Raw genomic sequence first — 16,569 nt, 5'->3', positions numbered from 1 at the left:
ATTCATTTCAATTAGTTTCACCTTCATATATTTGTCTAATTTGTGCCTATAATCAACCAGTTCTGTGAGGATCCTGATGACCAGTGTTTTAAACTGTGCGTCTGAGAGTTTTGCTATTTCTTCATTGCTTAGATTTATAGGCTCTGGGGCTTTGACATCTTCTTGAGCCATTTTTGGTCTGTTCGGGCCAAAGCGTGATGAGCGGAGCCTTGGACTCCCAGGTCACTGGGTTGTGACGCTGTATGTGGGGGCGTGGTCAGAGCGGGGAAATGGTGCCACCCTCAGCTGTTTTGTTCCACTGCGTGAGGAGCAGAGGCTTAGGTGGTTCACCTGGGCCGGGCCACTCAGAGTCGCTGGGTATGACGCTCTATGTGGAGGTGGGGTCAGAGCTGGGAAATGGCGGCGCCCTCCCTGCCGCTTGCCGAGGGGACAGCTGGGACCTGGTCCTATCGCCCACTCCCTCACTTATCTATCCGCGCAACACTGCACGACCACAGTCAACCCTGCAGCCCTGCTCCCTCGCTGTTTCCCCGAGGTTGCTCTGTTGGTGGCTCACTCGCTCGCTCCGTCGCTCACCAGGTCCAACCCTGCGCCTGGATTCTGCGCGCCTGAATCCATCTGACCGAGTTTTCCTGTGCAACCCTGCTCCACCAGCTGCTGGTTTCACCCCTTACCGGTCAGGCTGAAGAATTTGTTGTTAACAGACTTCCGAAAAGTTCAATTTTCTGTGTTCTGGCTGTGTTTTCTGTTGCTAATATTTAGTTGTCTCTAAACTTGGTTGTGTGAGAAGGCATGGCTTATCCACCTATGCCTCCATCTTGGCAGAAGTCCAAATCCTCAATTTGTATGTTTAAAAAAGACTTTTTTACCAAATTTGGCAAGCTTTTCATTTAGTATTTCATTATATATATGTATATGTGTGTGTGTATACATGTGTGCGTGTGTGTGTATATATATATGTGTGTGTGTATATATATATAAAATATATTTTGCTCAATACTTTTTCTCCTCTGCTGCTGTGTCTCTGATCAGAAAAATGTAAAACTTTTTGGTTGTTGCCCTACATATTTCTGAGGCTCTGTCATTTTTTTCCCTGTTTCCCTTTTTATTTTATTTATATTGGGCTTTTTTTGTGTGTTCACCACCACAATGAAGATATTGAACCATTCCATAAATAGGAATATATCTCTCATCTTCTCATTTTATAGTCACACTGCCTCCTTCACTGTAAATGCCTGGCAAAACATGCTCACATCTTTGTACTAGAGTTTTGCCTTTTACAAAATGTCAAATAAATGAAATCACAGTGTAACTTTTTGAGACCAGCTGCTTTACTTAGCATAATGCCTTTGAAATTCATCCATCTTTTCACTTCAAAGTAGTATTCCATTGTATGTATACCAGTTTGTTCATTTACTCATTGGGAAACATTTGGTTATTATTGGTTTTTATGTTTCTTAATAGAGCTGCTGTAAACATTCGTTAGAGGTTTTTTGTGTGTGTGTCAGTTTTCTTTCTCTAAGGAAGATAACCAGAAGTAGGATTGCTGGGTGATATAGTAAGTATATGTTTAAATTTATAATAAACTGCAAACTTAGTCAGAGCAACCATACCATTTCACAACCCCTTTCACCAGCAATGCGTGAAAGTGACCGATAATATTTTAGTTAATTAACTTTTGATATTCACCTGGATGTAGACTTAATATTGCTCAGAACTTGTTTTTGAAATAAAAGTTTAGAATTTTTATTTTGAAGTTCTGTTTTGCTTTATAATTAAGAAAGAGGCATTTGGGGTTATTTTATGTTTCTGATTAGTTGACATTGACATGTGTCACTGCTAGCATTTTGTAAAAGAAATCTGTAACATCTGTTTTGCATTAATAACATTTGGACTGTGCTTGGGAAACATAAATAAATTACATATACAGCTAGAGGTACACCTTTCTATAATGGGAAGCTGTATATACTGTAATTGAGTACACTTTATGGAGATATGAATGAGACTCAGTCCACTATTTTTAATGACCTACTTTTTAAAAGAAATTCTCACTAGAGGATGTGTTTATTGATTTTAGAGAGAAAGGAAAGGGGGGACAAGGGGGAAGGAAGGGAAAAGGAAAGAGGGAGGAAGGAGAGGAGGGGAGGGAGAGGAGGGAGAGGAGAGAGAGGGGAGAGGGAGAGAAATATTGTGAGAGAGAAACGTTGATCTGTTGTTTCCCACAAGTTCCCTGGGGATCACACCTGCAACCTTTTGGTGTACAAAACAATGCTTCAACCAACTGAGACCCCTGGCCAGGGATCAGTTAGTCCACTTTGAAATAAAGTTCTTTCTAAAAATTTATGTAACAACAGTCTTTTTCTTTCCTTCTCGCTGAGTTCCTTTAGTGTGTTTGTGTTTAAATTTTTGCTATTGTAGTTTTAACATTTTTTTCTCTGCTCATTCTACTACCACATTATCAAGTGCTGAATGTTGGCTTAAAGTTGGCTTTCTCTACATTCTCATTGACACTTGTTGTTTCTTATCTCTGATAATAGCCATTTTGACAGGTGTGAGTTAATAATTTCTTTGAGGTTTTGGTTTGCATTTCCATGATGGTTAATGATGTTGAGCACCTTTTTCCAAACCTATTGTCTATCTGTATGTCTTCTTCGGAAAAATGTTTATTTAGGTACTCTGCCCATTTTTTAAGTAAATTGTTTGGGGTTTTTTTTTGTTGCTATTGTATTGTATGAGTTTTTTATATATTTTGAATATTAACCCTGTCAGATACATGCTTTGCAGATATTTTCTTCCCTTCGATAGGTTGCCTTTTTATTCTGTTGATGGTTTTGTTTGCTCTGCAGAAATTTTTTAGTTTGATGTAGTCCCTTGTTTATTTTGCTTTTGTTGCTTTGACTTTTGGTGTCAAATCAAAACAATCATTATCAAGACCAATGTCCTTTCTCTCTCATCTTACCTGACCTCTGTTGGCTAGAAAGTAGCAATGTTTCCCTGGGCCTTCTATGTTACTTTTTAATTCTACCCTATAGTCCTTCTGGGTTGCAGTCTCCTCTTGTGTTTATTTGGTATATACCGGAGGTGAAAATAAACCCAAGGAAATGAACACTCAATCATTCCTTAATTTCTGAAGTTTCACCCATTCTGCCTTCTTCTCTTCATGTTTCAGAGTTTTTCAATACTTGCTTTATTTTTTAGCCAATGGTTTGAAATTGTAATTAATGGGAGTCTTTGGGGGGAATGTGCTTTTAAATCCATCATGTCTAGAATGAGAACTTTATTCCCATATTTATTAAACAAATGATTAAATGAATACACATGTCTTGCCTAAAAGTTGCTTGTGTTTGTGGGTGTCAATATAACAATAGGCATAGTATTAAGAAAATTAAATTCCTGTGGAAGCTCATAGGCATAGGAATAAAATTATTTTTAGTGATTTCTGGAATAGGACATGTGGTGGGGGCATTGTTCATTCAATAATTTTCTGACACCAACTGGGTGTCCTTTAATTTGATTCAATCCTGACACTACCCAGATTTAGCATAGACCCACAGGGTAAGGGCAAAATCATCCACAAGACTGCTCTATGTCATATGCCACCTACATATCTGACCTACTTAGCAATAATATGGGTGTTTGCACAGTCCCCTCAAATGTTTTAATTTGCTAAAACTCAAGAGAAGTCACTGAAGATGCTATGCTAAAAATTGTAGTTTCATTGTAAACGTTACAATATAGAAATAGCCACATGGAAGGAATGAATAGACTGTGGTCTGGGACATGGTGAGGGTAGGGTCTTGAAGAGGAACATAGAGCTTTTGCCCTTTCTTGCGAAATCCATGTACATTAGCCTCCTAGCACATCAACGTGTTCACCAACCAGGAAGCTACCCTAAGCTTTGTTGTCCAGATTCTTTATTGTTGTTTCCTTACATGGCTATCATTAAATAATTTTCTGTGTGATTGGGTTTTTCCCACCCCTCCCTGTTCTTCCTGGAGGTCTGGTTGGGTCAAAGTACCAATCTCCTTAATCAAGTGGTTGGTCTTTCTGGTGACTTGTCCCTATTCCGAGATTATCTAGGGATCACCTTGAGTCACTATTAAGATAACAAAGGGGCTCTTGTGACTCAGGATTTTTAAGGGTTTTTGAGATTTTATGTCAACAACTGGAGATAAAGACAAGCTATATATTCTTTTTCTAAAAGTTTTTATTTCTTTTTCAAGAGGGGAGAGGAGGGAGAAAGAGAAGAAGAGAAACATCAGTGTGTGGTTGCCTCTGGTGTGTCCCTTGCTGGGAACTGGCCTGCAACCTAGGCATGTGCCCTGACTGGGAATTGAACCAGTGACCCTCTGGTTCCCAGGCCAGCGCTCAATCCACTGAGCCACACCAGCCAGGGCAAGATATATATTCTTTATTATACCACAGTTATCAAATAAAATTTCAAGCACAATATGGTGCCTTGAAAGATGGGTAGGATTTAAACATTTGGAGGTGGGGACAAGGGCATTCCAGTCTGAGAAAGTAGTATTAGCAAACACATACTAAAAAGTGCAGAGTTTAGTATGTAGAAATATATCAAATATTTTTTTAGCTTTAGTGAAGGATGTATAACAAACAGTAAAGCCAGGTTGGACCTCTCATTTAGTAATATTTATTAATCATAGAAATTTTTTATTTCTACAGAGCAGAAGAAAGAAGAGATCTGTTTATGTTTTTTCGAAGCCTACACTTTTTTGTGGAGTGGTGTGAATATCGTAAGCACACATTTAAACATTTCAAGGTAATGTCTAAAGTCTTTAAATTTAAACATATATGGATCTGCCTGGGTAGCTTAGTTGGTTGTAGTGTCATCCAGATGCACCAGGGTTGCCAGATTAGTCCCCACATGGGGCACATACGGGAATCAACCAGTGAATTCATAAATAAATGGAACGACAAGTTGATGTTTCTCTCTCTCCCTCTATCCCTCCATCTTTCTTTCTTGCCTTCCTTCCCCCATTCTCTCTCCCTAAAATGAATAAATAAATTTTTTTTTTAAGTATATGAAAAAGTGAAGCTCATGTTAATTTGGGGATTTAACATTACATTCTTTCCCTGAAGTTTTTAAACAAAAAAGGTTTTCATTGGCTTTTGGAATTTGCAATTATTTGGAATAAATAAAGGAAGAACGCTCCTGTATAAATCAGTGAATCTTATATGATGGAATATCTTGAAAGAAGTATAGTTATATTCTTATTTATTTTATAATACACATTTTGAAAAATTAATCTGTCAAGCATACTAAAAGTAAAATGACAAATACTAATAAAGAACGTAATAGCAGGCTTATCACATAGCAGTATAATTGTTGTTTTGAGCTAGATCAGTATTTTGAGCTTCTTAACTATCAAATTTAAGTTTAAATACTGAAGCCTGATTCTTGTCAGTTAATGCCTTGTAAGTCAGATATCAATACTTTCAAAGACTTGTTTTTATTCCTTTTGTTTTCTGGCATAACTGTTGGATAGTGTCAAATTATTCACAGCAGTGATGCACAGAAAGACTAGTTCTGAAAGAATCAACATAAATAACATCTCAAGGTTCAGGTGTGCCTAACTTGAGTCATGACTCTTGTTTTTATAACTGGGATTAACTCTCCTTTATTTTGGATTCTATTATTACTGTTATTATTTGCATTCAGTTTGGTTGAGCTAATAAAATCTGTCAGGCATAAGGTTTTCTTTAGAATGAAACATGCCAGTTACCTGTACTATACCTGTATATCAATCCCATGAGTAGTTCTCACAGTTATGTTGTTTACTTGCAGATGCTCTTGGTACCAGAACAATTAAATAACTGTTCTTCAGAAATGATTAAGGAATATGCTGGCAGTTACAGTTATGAATCACCTAATATGGTTGTTTACTTAGACATTTGAATGGGTTGTGGGAAATGTGAGGGCTATCCCATTCCAAAGCCAGTTTGCCTCCAGGTGCTTTCAAGGCAGGTGTAGAAGTATAATTTGTGTGTTTTTCCTATAGACTGTAGAGCATGTCTATGAGCTGGTCTTTACTGGTGACAAGATTACTGGAATGGAAAGAAACAGTCACATTGTTATGCAACTATCATCAATATATAGCTCTAGAAGTTTTTCATCATTCCAAACTGAAATTCTGTCCCTATTAAATAGTAACATGCTGTTTCCTACTCCCCTCAACTTGTAGGAACCACCATTCTATCTTCTACTTCCGTGAATTGGAGTACTATAGGTACTTCATTTAAGCAGATCATAAAATTTACCCCTTTTGCCTGGCTTATTTCACATAGCATAATGTCCTCAAGGTTCATCTATGTTATAGCATGTGTCATGATTTTATTCCTTTATAAGGAATACTCCATTTTATGTATTTGTCACATTTTACGTATCTATTTCTCTATGGATGGACACTTGGGTTGTTTCCAACTTTTGGTTATTATGAATAATGCTTCTGTGAAGAACGGTATACAACATCTGTTATATCAGTCCCAGTCCTTACTTTCAGTTCTCTTAAGTATAACCTGTAAGTGGAGTTGCTGGATTGTATGGTAAGTCTGTGTTTAATTTTTTGAAGGGCATTTTTTTTTTTCTATAGCAGTTGCACCATTTTACATTTCCAACAACAATGTACAAGGCTTCCAATTTCTCTATATCCATTTTTTATTTTGGGTGGGTTTTTTTCTATTTTGTCAGAGCCAGCCTAATGGGTGTAAAGTGGTATTCTTGTTGTGGTTTTTATTTGCATTTTCTTAATGATAAGTGTTCTTGAGCATCTTTTTATATGTTTATGGGCCATTTGTATGTCTTCTATGGAGAAAGATCTGTGCAAGTCCTGTGTACATTGAATCAGATCATTTGGGGTTTTTATTGTTGAGTTGTAGGAGTTCTTTGTATATTCTAGATATCGATCCCTTTTCTAATACATAATTGGCAAATATTTTCTCCCATTCCCTAGACTGTCTTTTCATTTTTTTTTTTAACTTTTTAAAAATTTTTATTTATCTTTAGAGGGGAAGAAGAGAGGTAGAGAAACATCAGTTTATAATTGTCTCTAGTGCGTCCCCTGCTGGGAACTGGCCAGCAACTCAGGCATGTGCCCTGACTGGGAATTGAACTGCGATCCTTTGGTTCACAGACCTGCGCTCAATCCCCTGAGCTACACCAGCCAGGGCTTTCATCCTCTTAATAGCATCTTTTTAAAAAATATATTTAATTGATTATGCCATTACAGTTGTCTCATTTCCACCCCTTCATTTCCCTCCACTCTGCACAACCCCTGCTCCCACATTCCCCCCCTTTAGTTCATGTCCATGTGTCATAAGTTTTTTAGCTTCTACATTTCCCACACTACTCTTGCCCTCCCCCTGTCTATTTTCTCCCCACTGTGTATGCTACTTATTCTCTGTATCTTCTACCCCCTTCTCCTCCTCCCACTCCCCTATTACTAACCCTCCATATGATCTCTATTTCTGTGGCTCCACTCCTGATCTAGCTGTCTCCTTAGTTTGCTTTTGTTTTAGATGTGGTTGTTAATAACTGTGAATTTGCTGTCCTTTCACTGTTCATATTTCTTAACTCCTTTTTCTTAGACAAGTCCCTTTAACATTTCATATAATAAGGGCTTGGTAATGATGAACTACTTGAACTTGACCTTATCTGAGAAGCACTTTATCTGCCCTTCCATTCTAAATGAAGCTTTGCTGGATAGAGCAATCTTGGTTGTAGGTCTTTGGATTTCATGACTTGGAATACCTCTTTCCAGCCCCTTCTTGCCTGTAAGGTCTCTTTTGAGAAATCAGCTGACAGTCTGATGGGAACTCCTTTGTAGGTGACTGTCCCCTTATCTCTTGCTGCTTCTAGAATTCTCTCCTTCATTTTACTCTTGGCTAATGTAATGATGATGTGCCTTGGTGTGTTTCTTCTTGGGTCCAACTTCTTTGGGACTCTCTGAGCTTTCTGGATTTCCTGGAAGTCTATTGCCTTTGCCAGATTGGGGAAATTCTCCTTTATTATTTGTTCAAATAAGTTTTCCACTGGTGGCTGTTCCTTTCCCCCTTCTAGTACCCCTATAATTAGGATGTTGGAATGTTTAAAGATGTTCTGGAGGTTCCTAAGCCTCTCCTCATTTTCTTGAATTCTTGTTTCTTCATTCTTTTCTGTTTGGTTGTTTCTTCCTTCTGGTCCACTCCACTGATTTGAGTCCCAGTTTTCTTCCCATCACTATTGGCTCTCTGTGCATTTTTTTTCATTTCACTTAGTGTAACCTTCATTTTTTCATCTAATTTGGGACCAAAATCAACCAGTTTTGTGAGCATCCTGATCACCAGTGTTTTGAATTGTGCATCTGATAGGTTGGCTATCTCTTGGCTGCTTAGAAGTATTGGTTTTGGGGCTTTGATTTGTTCTTCTGTTTGAGCCGTAATGTTTTGGTCTGTTCATTCCTGTTTTGTAGTGAGGGTCAGAGCCTTAGGTGTTCACCAGGGCAAGGCAACCCAGTTGCTGGGTTGTGATGCTGTATGTGGGGTTGGGGTCAGAGAGGGAGGAATTGCGCTTGTTCAGCTCTCTCTCGGATTTCGGTCCTCTCTGCTGCTTCCCATGAGCAAATTGGGCCCTCCTGGTGCTGGCTCCAGGGTGGGTGGGCTTGTGTACATTCTAGGACCCTGTGGGTCTCTCCAGTGAACTCTCCTGTGAGGGTGGGATCCTCTCCCAGCACCTCCAACCCCCAAAAGGTTTTTTAATTGGTGCTTTTACGCTTTGTTTCCCATGGCTGGGGCCCTGGGTTGCATAGTCTGTCTCACTGCCCTTATTTTGGCCTGGTTTATCTGCGTGCAAATGTGTCTCTGGGGTCGGCCAACCACCTTGCACATCTCACTGGGTTTGCTCATTTCCTCCCCAAACCCGGTTCTGCTAACCAGCAGCTCTTCCTGCCAGGACCCCTCTCCCCAGGCTGCCAACTCCACTCCTCTTACCCGTTTGGATGAATGGTGCATTGTTGTACGACTTCGGTATAGTTCAGTTTTCTGTCTGTTTTGGTTGTGTTTTTGTTTCTAAATCTTTGTTGTCCTTAAATTTGGTTGTGTGAGGAGGTACATTATTTTCACCTACACCTCCATCTTGGCCGGAAGTCCCCTCCCTGATAGCATCTTTTTAAAAAATTAATTAATTTTCTTTTTTCACCCAAGTATATGTTCATTGATTAGGGAGGAAGGGAGGGACTGAGAGATGGACATCAGGGTGAGAGAAAAATATCAGTTGGTTGCCTTTCATTACATGCTCCAACCGTGGATCAAACCCACAACTTTGTTATATGCCCTGACTGGAAATCGAACCTGCAACCCTATTGGTGTATGGGACAATGCTCCAACCAACTGAGCTACCAACCAAAGGCCCTTGGTAATGTCTCTTGATGCACAAAAGTTTTTAATTTTGATGAAGCCAATTTATCAATTTTTTTGCTGCTTGTGCTTTTGATGTCGTACCTAAAAACATCATTGCCAAATTTAATGTCATAAAGATTTTTCTTTTTTTCTCCTAAGAATTTTATAGTTTCGCTCTTAAGCTTAGGTGTTTAATTTAGTTTATAAGTTAGGAACCAAACTTTATTCTTTTGCTTGAGCATATTAAGTTTTCCAGCACTGTTTGTGGTAGAGACTGCCCTTATCCATATTGAGTGGTCTTGTCACCTTTGTTGAAAATCATCTGGCCATATGTGTGGAGGTTTGTTTCTGGGCTCTCTATTATATTCTGTTGGTCTCTATGTCCTTATACCAGTACAATACTTTCTATTGTAGTTGTTTTGTAGTGACATTTTGAAAGAAGGACATGTGAGTTCTCCAGTGTTATTCTTTTTGAATTCGTTTTGTCTTTTTAGAGTTTTTTGAGGTCTTATATGAATTTTACACTGGGTATTTTCTTTAAAAAATGTCATTGGGACTTTGAATGGAATTGCATTGAATCTGCTGATTGCTTTAGTTAATATTGACATATTAACTATTCCCTCTTCAGTTCATGAATATCTGATTGCTTTCCATTTATGCATGATTTCTTTGGTTTCTTTGAGGAATGTTTGTAAGAGTAAAATAGTACTTTTAAGCCTCTGTTTTATTTGTGATTTAAGGGTACATAAAAGGTTGTTGGGTTCATGACTTTTTTTTATCTAGAAGTCACAAAATTATTTTCAAATGATTATTCTATAACAGATTTTTTTTTACCAGTGCTCTTTCCTAATTATTTTATCTAAACCACTGGCTTTTAAATTTTCTAAAATTTGATAGTTATTTTGATTTTTTTCTCCTTAAGGTCAATTATATTAAGAACATAATAATACATTATTTTTCTGACCTCGGGAAATGTGAGAGAACCCTCCTCTGACTATTTTTTCCAGTTTCCATTCTACCACTCAGCTCTCCTATCAAGTTTATCTTTCCATATAAAGTTACAGTTTAGTTCCATTATTTGTTCAAGATTATGATAGCTTCAAGATTCTGGTTTTTTTTTTTTTCCAAATACAGCAGAGCTGTTGTGTTTAAACAGATTTTATTTTGCCATGTTTATTGTATATTCAGTTCAAATGTGGTCACTATTGTTCTAGACACTTTGAAATTATAAAGGGTATATGTATTTAGTATACTCAGTGAGCCTTCAGTGATAGAGAAATGAGGCATGCACACAAAATAATGAGAAAGCAGTATAATAGTCATGATTATCAGTTACTGAAATAGAATTAATGAATGAGTTAATAAGTGTTATGGGGTAATTATTGTGGCTTTAGGAGATCACAAATTGTTTAGTGAAAAAGTTACATTTGGGGGCCAACCTTTTTTTTTTTTTTTTTTATTTAGTTACTTTTCAAGTACATTTTTTTTTTCCCTTCCCCCCCCTCCCTCCCATTCCCCCCCCACCCCCAGTCCTCAACTCTGTGTCTTTCATACTTGTTCCTCAAAATCCCTCCCCCTTTTTCCCCTCAAGTTCCCTTCCCTCTCCCCTCTGGTCGCTGCCCACTTGTTCTCTATTTCATCATCTTTGTTTTTATTCTGTTTGCTTGTTTGTTTTATTCTTTAGCTTCCTGTCAAAGGTGAGATCATATGGTATTTGTCCTTCAATGCCTGGCCTATTTCACTCAGCATAATGCTTTCCAGTTCCATCCATGTTGTTGCAAAAGGTAGTAGCTCCTTCTTTCTCTCTGCTGCATAAAATTCCATGGTGTATATGTACCACAATTTTTGGATCCATTCATTTACTGATGGGCACCTAGGTTGCTTCCAACTCTTGGCTATTGTAAATTGTGCTGCTATGAACATTGTGGTGCATAGGTTCTTTGAAATTGATGTTTTAGGATTCTTGGGGTATAATCCTAGCAGTGGAATTGCTGGGTCAAAAGGCAGGTCAATTTTTATTTTTCTGAGAAAATTCCATACTGTTTTCCATAATGGTTGTACCAGTCTACAATCCCACCAACAGTGAACTAAGGACCCCTTTTCCCCACAACCTCTCCAACATTTGTTGTTTGTTGCTTTGTTTATGATAGCCATCCTGACTGGTGTAAAGTGGTATCTCATTGTGGTTTTAATTTGCATCTCTCTGATAGCTAACGATATTGAGCATCTCTTCATGTGTCTCTGAATGTTCTGTATGTCCTCCTTGGAGAAGTGTTTGTTCAAGTCCTTTTCCCATTTTTTAATTGGGTTGGGTGTCTTCTTAGAGTGGAGTCGTGTAAGTTCTTTGTATATTTTGGAGATTAAACCTTTGTCTGAGGTATCATTGGCAAATATGTTTTCCCATACAGTTGGTTGTCTTTTTAATTTAATACTGTTTTCTTTAGCCATGCAGAAGCTTTTTATTTTGATGAGATCCCATTTGTTTATTCTTTCCTTTATATTCCTTGCTCTAGGGCACATATCCGTAAAAATGTTGCTGCGTGGAATATCTGAGATTTTCTTGCCAATGTTCTCCTCTAGGACTTTAATGGTGTCATGGCTTATATTTAAGTCTTTTATCCACCTTGAATTTATTTTGGTGTATGGTGTAAGTTGGTGCTCAAGTTTCATTTTTTTGCACGTAGCTGGCCAGTTCTCCCAACACCATTTGCTGAAGAGGCTATCTTTACTCCATTTTATGTTACTGCCCCCTTTGTCGAATATTAATTGACTGTAGAGGGTTGGGTTGATTTCTGGGCTCTCTGTTCTGTTCCATTGGTCTATGTGCCTGTTTTTATGCCAGTACCAGGCTGTTTTGATTACAGTGGCCTTGTAATACAGTTTGATATCAGGTATTGTGATCCCTCCTACTTTGTTCTTCTTTCTCAAAAGAGCAGCTGCTATTCGGGCTCGTTTATGATTCCATATAAATTTTTGAAGTGTTTGTTCTATGTCTGTGAAATACGCCATTGGTACTTTAATAGGTATTGCATTGAATCTGTATATTGCTTTGGGTAGTATGGACATTTTGATGATGTTAATTCTTCCAATCTATGAACAAGGTATATGTTTCCATTTGTTTGTGTCTTCCTTGATTTCTTTCTTCAGTGCTGTGTAGTTTTCTGCATACAGGTCTTTTACCTCTTTGGTTAGGTTTATTCCCAGATATTTTATTTTTCTTTTTGCTATGTCGAATGGGATTTTTTCCCTGATTTCCGCTTCTGCTGATTCATTGTTTGTATACAAAAATGCCTTTGATTTCTGGATATTGACTTTGTATCCTGCTGTTTTGCCAAACTCATTAATTAGTTTGAGCAGTTTTTGGGTAGAGTCTATAGGATTTTCCATGTACACTATCATGTCATCTGCAAACAGTGACAATTTTGTTTCCTCCTTTCCTATTTGGATGCCTTTTATTTCCTTTTCTTGCCTGATCGCTGTGGCCAAAACTTCTAATACTATATTGAATAGGAGTGGTGAAAGTGGACATCCTTGTCTTGTTCCTGATCTTAGTGGAAAAGCTTTTAGTTTTTGTCCATTGAGTATGATATTGGCTGTAGGTTTCTCATAAATGGCCTTTATTATATTGAGGAATGTTCCCTCTATTCCCATTTTGCTGAGTGTTTTTATCATAAATGGGTGTTGTACCTTATCGAAAGCTTTTTCTGCGTCTATTGATATGATCATGTGGTTTTTGTCTTTGCTTTTGTTTATGTGATGAATTACATTTACTGTTTTGCGAATGTTGAACCATCCTTGCATCCCTGGGATGAATCCCACTTGGTCAGGGTGTATAATCTTTTGGATATATTGTTGGATGCGATTTGCTAATATTTTGTTGAGGATTTTAGCGTCTATGTTCATCAGCGATATTGGCCTGTAGTTTTCTTTCTTTGTTGTATCTCTATCTGGTTTTGGAATTAGGATGATGCTGGCTTCATAAAAGGAGTTAGGGAGTTTTCCATCCTTTTGTATTTTTTGGAATAGTCTGTGAAGAATGGGGGTTAGGTCTTCCTTAAATGCTTTGTAGAATTCTCCTGTGAATCCATCTGGTCCAGGGCTTTTGTGTGATGGGAGTTTTTTGATTACTGCTTCAATTTCTTTTGCTGTTATTGGTCTATTCAGGTGTTCTACTTCTTTTTCATTGAGTTTTGGGAGATTATATTTTTCTAGAAATGTGTCCATTTCCCCTAGGTTCTCAAATTTCTTGGCATACAGTTCTTCATAGTAATTTCTTACAATCCTCTCTATTTCTGTGGTATCAGTTGTAATCTCTCCTCTTTCATTTCTGATTGTGTTTATTTGTGTCCGTTCCCTTCTTTTCTTGATGAGCCTACTTAAAGGCTTGTCTATTTTGTTTATTTTTTCAAAGAACCAACTCCTGGATTCATTGATCTTTAGAATTGTACTTTTAGTCTCTATGTCATTTAGTTCTGCTCTGATCTTAGTTATTTCCTTCCTTCTACTTGCTTTGGGCTGTTTTTGTTGTTGTTCCTCGAGTTCTTGCAGGCGTAGAGTAAGTTCATTTGTTTGAAATGTTTCTGTTTTCTTAAGGTAGGCCTGTATTGCTATAAACTTCCCTCTCAGGACTGCCTTGGCTGTATCCCATAAGTTTTGGGTTGTTGTGAGATCATTTTCATTTGTTTCCAGAAACTTTTTGATTTCTTCCCTAATTTCATTCTTGACCCATTCATTGTTTAATAGCATACTGTTCAGTCTCCATGATTTTGGGTGTTTTGGGTTTTTTCCTTTGGGGTTGGTTTCCAGTTTCAGTCCCTTATGGTCAGAGAAAATGCTTGGTATGATTTCAATATTCTTGAATTTGTTGAGGCTTGTTTTGTGCCCTATCATGTGATCTATCTTTGAGAATGTTCCATGTGCATTTGAAAAGAATGTGTATTTAGCTTCTTTGGGGTGAAGAGCTCTGTATATATCAGTTAGGTCCATTTCATCAAGGGTGTTGTTTAATGCCACAATGTCTTTGTTGATATTTTGTTTGGAAGATCTGTCCATTTTTGATAGTGGGGTGTTAAAATCCCCCACTATAATTGTGTTGCTGTCTATATCTTTCTTGAATTCCTCTAAGATTTTCCTTATATATTTTGGTGCTCCTATGTTGGGTGCATATATATTTATGATGTTAATGTCTTCTTGGTGGATTTTTCCCTTGAGTATTATGAAGTGACCTTCTGGGTCACTCTTAATGGCTCTTTTTTTGAAGTCTATTTTGTCTGATATGAGAATTGCTACCCCGGCTTTTTTTTCTTGTCCGTTTGCTTGGAAAATTTGTTTCCAGCCTTTGATTTTTAGTCTGTGATGGTCTTTTGTCCTGAGGTGGGTCTCTTGTAGGCAGCATATGTGTGGATCATACTTTCTTATCCATGACGCTATTCTGTGTCTTTTGATTGGAGCATTTAATCCATTTACATTTAAGGTTATTATTGATAGGTACTTATTCATTGCCATTTTTGTATCTGTGTTCCTCTCTGTCTGTCTCTTTTCCTTCCTTTCCTTAGAGCAGACCTTTTAGTATTTCTTGTAGAGCTGGCTTGGTGGCAGCAAATTCTTTTAGACTTCTTTTGTCTTGGAAGCTCTTTATTTGGCCTTCTATCTTGATTGAGAGCCTTGCTGGGTAAAGTAGCCTTGGTTGTAGGCCTCTGGTTCTCATTACTTGGAATATTTCTTGCCAATCTCTTCTTGCTTGGAGTGTTTCCATTGAGAAGTCAGTGGCTAACCTTATTGGGATGCCCTTGTATGTTATTTCTTTTTTCTCCCTTGCTGCCTTTAAGATTCTCTCTTTGTCTTGGAAGTTTGCCATTTTAATGATGATGTGTCTTGAAGTGGGCCTCTTTGGGTTCCTCTTGAATGGGACTCTGTGAGATTCCTGGATTTGTGTGACTTTTTCTTTTGTCAAATTAGGGAAATTTTCTTTCTTTACTCTTTCAAATATGTTTTCTATCCCTTGTTCTTCTTCTTCTCCTTCTGGTATTCCTATTATTCGGATATTATTACGTTTCATATTGTCTTGCATTTCTCTTAATCTCTCTTCATTCTTTCTGAGCCTCTTTTCCCTTTCCTGTTCTTTCTGTGAGATGCTTTCTACTTTGTCCTCCAATTCACTAATCCGATCTTCTGTTTCATCCACCCTATTTTTAATGCTTTCCACTGTGTTTTTTAATTCAGAAATTGTATTCTTCATTTCCTCTTGGCCCTTGCTAATAATTTCCATTTCCTTTTTCATGTTGATATAGTTCACAGTGAGATCATTGTAACTTCCCTGTAGTTTCTGGCAGCTGATTGTGAGCTCTTTGAACTTCCTGACCACCAGTGCTTTGAATTCAGTATCTGATAGTTGACTTGCCTCTGTTTCATCTAACATTCTTTCTGAGGCTTCCTCCTTTCCTTTCATTTGGGGATTGTTTCTTTGTCTTCCCATTGTTTGTGAGACTCTTCTTGTTAGCCTCAGCTTCTTAGATTAATCTGTTTTGACACCCTGGGTTTATGGTATGAACTTGTGGTGGAATGCCTGTGAATTTCAATGGTGCAGCCTCTTTTGGTTATCCTGTTGTTCTCTGCTTCCACCTACTCAAATATGCAGCAACTTGTGGCTTCTCTCCTACAACAATGTGCAATTTGTCTCTCTGATTCTACTATTGGGAGGCCTCTTCTATGGGTCCAGCTCTGGTCTTTTTATATTTTCAAGTTGATTGTGACTCTTGTGGGTAAAAGAAATGATAAGGGAAGAAATAAAAGGAAGAGAGAAAAAAATGGTAGAGGAATGGAATAAATAGCAGTAAGTTTAGAAAGAAAAGAAAAAGAAATAAAACAGAAAATCCGGGAAAAGAGGACAAAAGTATGGAAAGATGAAACAGTAATAAAGTTTAAAAGAAATAACAGATTACTTTAAAAAAGCAAAAAGATAAAGAAAAGGAATGGAGAGGGGAGAAAGGTAAATAAAAAAAGAAAGACTAAAAATAAAATAAAGTAAAAAAAAAAAAAAAAAGCACCAAAATAATCTCTCAAACACAGCCTCAGAAAAAGGAATGTCTCTTGTTGGCTTCAAACTAGCCAAACCGGTTGTAGCAGGATCTCCCTGTGTGCTGGGATGCCGGCGCAAGTGCGCGCATCAGCCGGGCT

At 37.7% G+C, this 16,569-nt stretch overlaps 1 protein-coding gene across 3 annotated transcripts in view; it reads left to right on the top strand.

The window, feature by feature from the left end:
* The window catches only part of CENPP (centromere protein P), a 377,506-nt gene that overhangs the window by 94,692 nt on the left and 266,245 nt on the right, over nt 1-16,569 (top strand). For all 3 annotated transcript variants that reach the window (XM_053662805.1, XM_037157098.2, XM_053662806.1), the window contains one exon: nt 4,684-4,780. In XM_053662805.1, the coding sequence (XP_053518780.1) occupies nt 4,684-4,780 (97 nt within the window). The remainder of the gene's footprint in view (nt 1-4,683; nt 4,781-16,569) is intronic.

Source organism: Artibeus jamaicensis, unplaced genomic scaffold (genome assembly GCF_021234435.1).
Source record: "Artibeus jamaicensis isolate MK-2021 breed Jamaican fruit bat unplaced genomic scaffold, CSHL_Jam_final contig_288, whole genome shotgun sequence".
NCBI lineage: Eukaryota > Metazoa > Chordata > Mammalia > Chiroptera > Phyllostomidae > Artibeus > Artibeus jamaicensis.
Note: the sequence above shows the minus strand (reverse complement) of the source record. Positions and strands in the feature narration are given on the sequence as shown.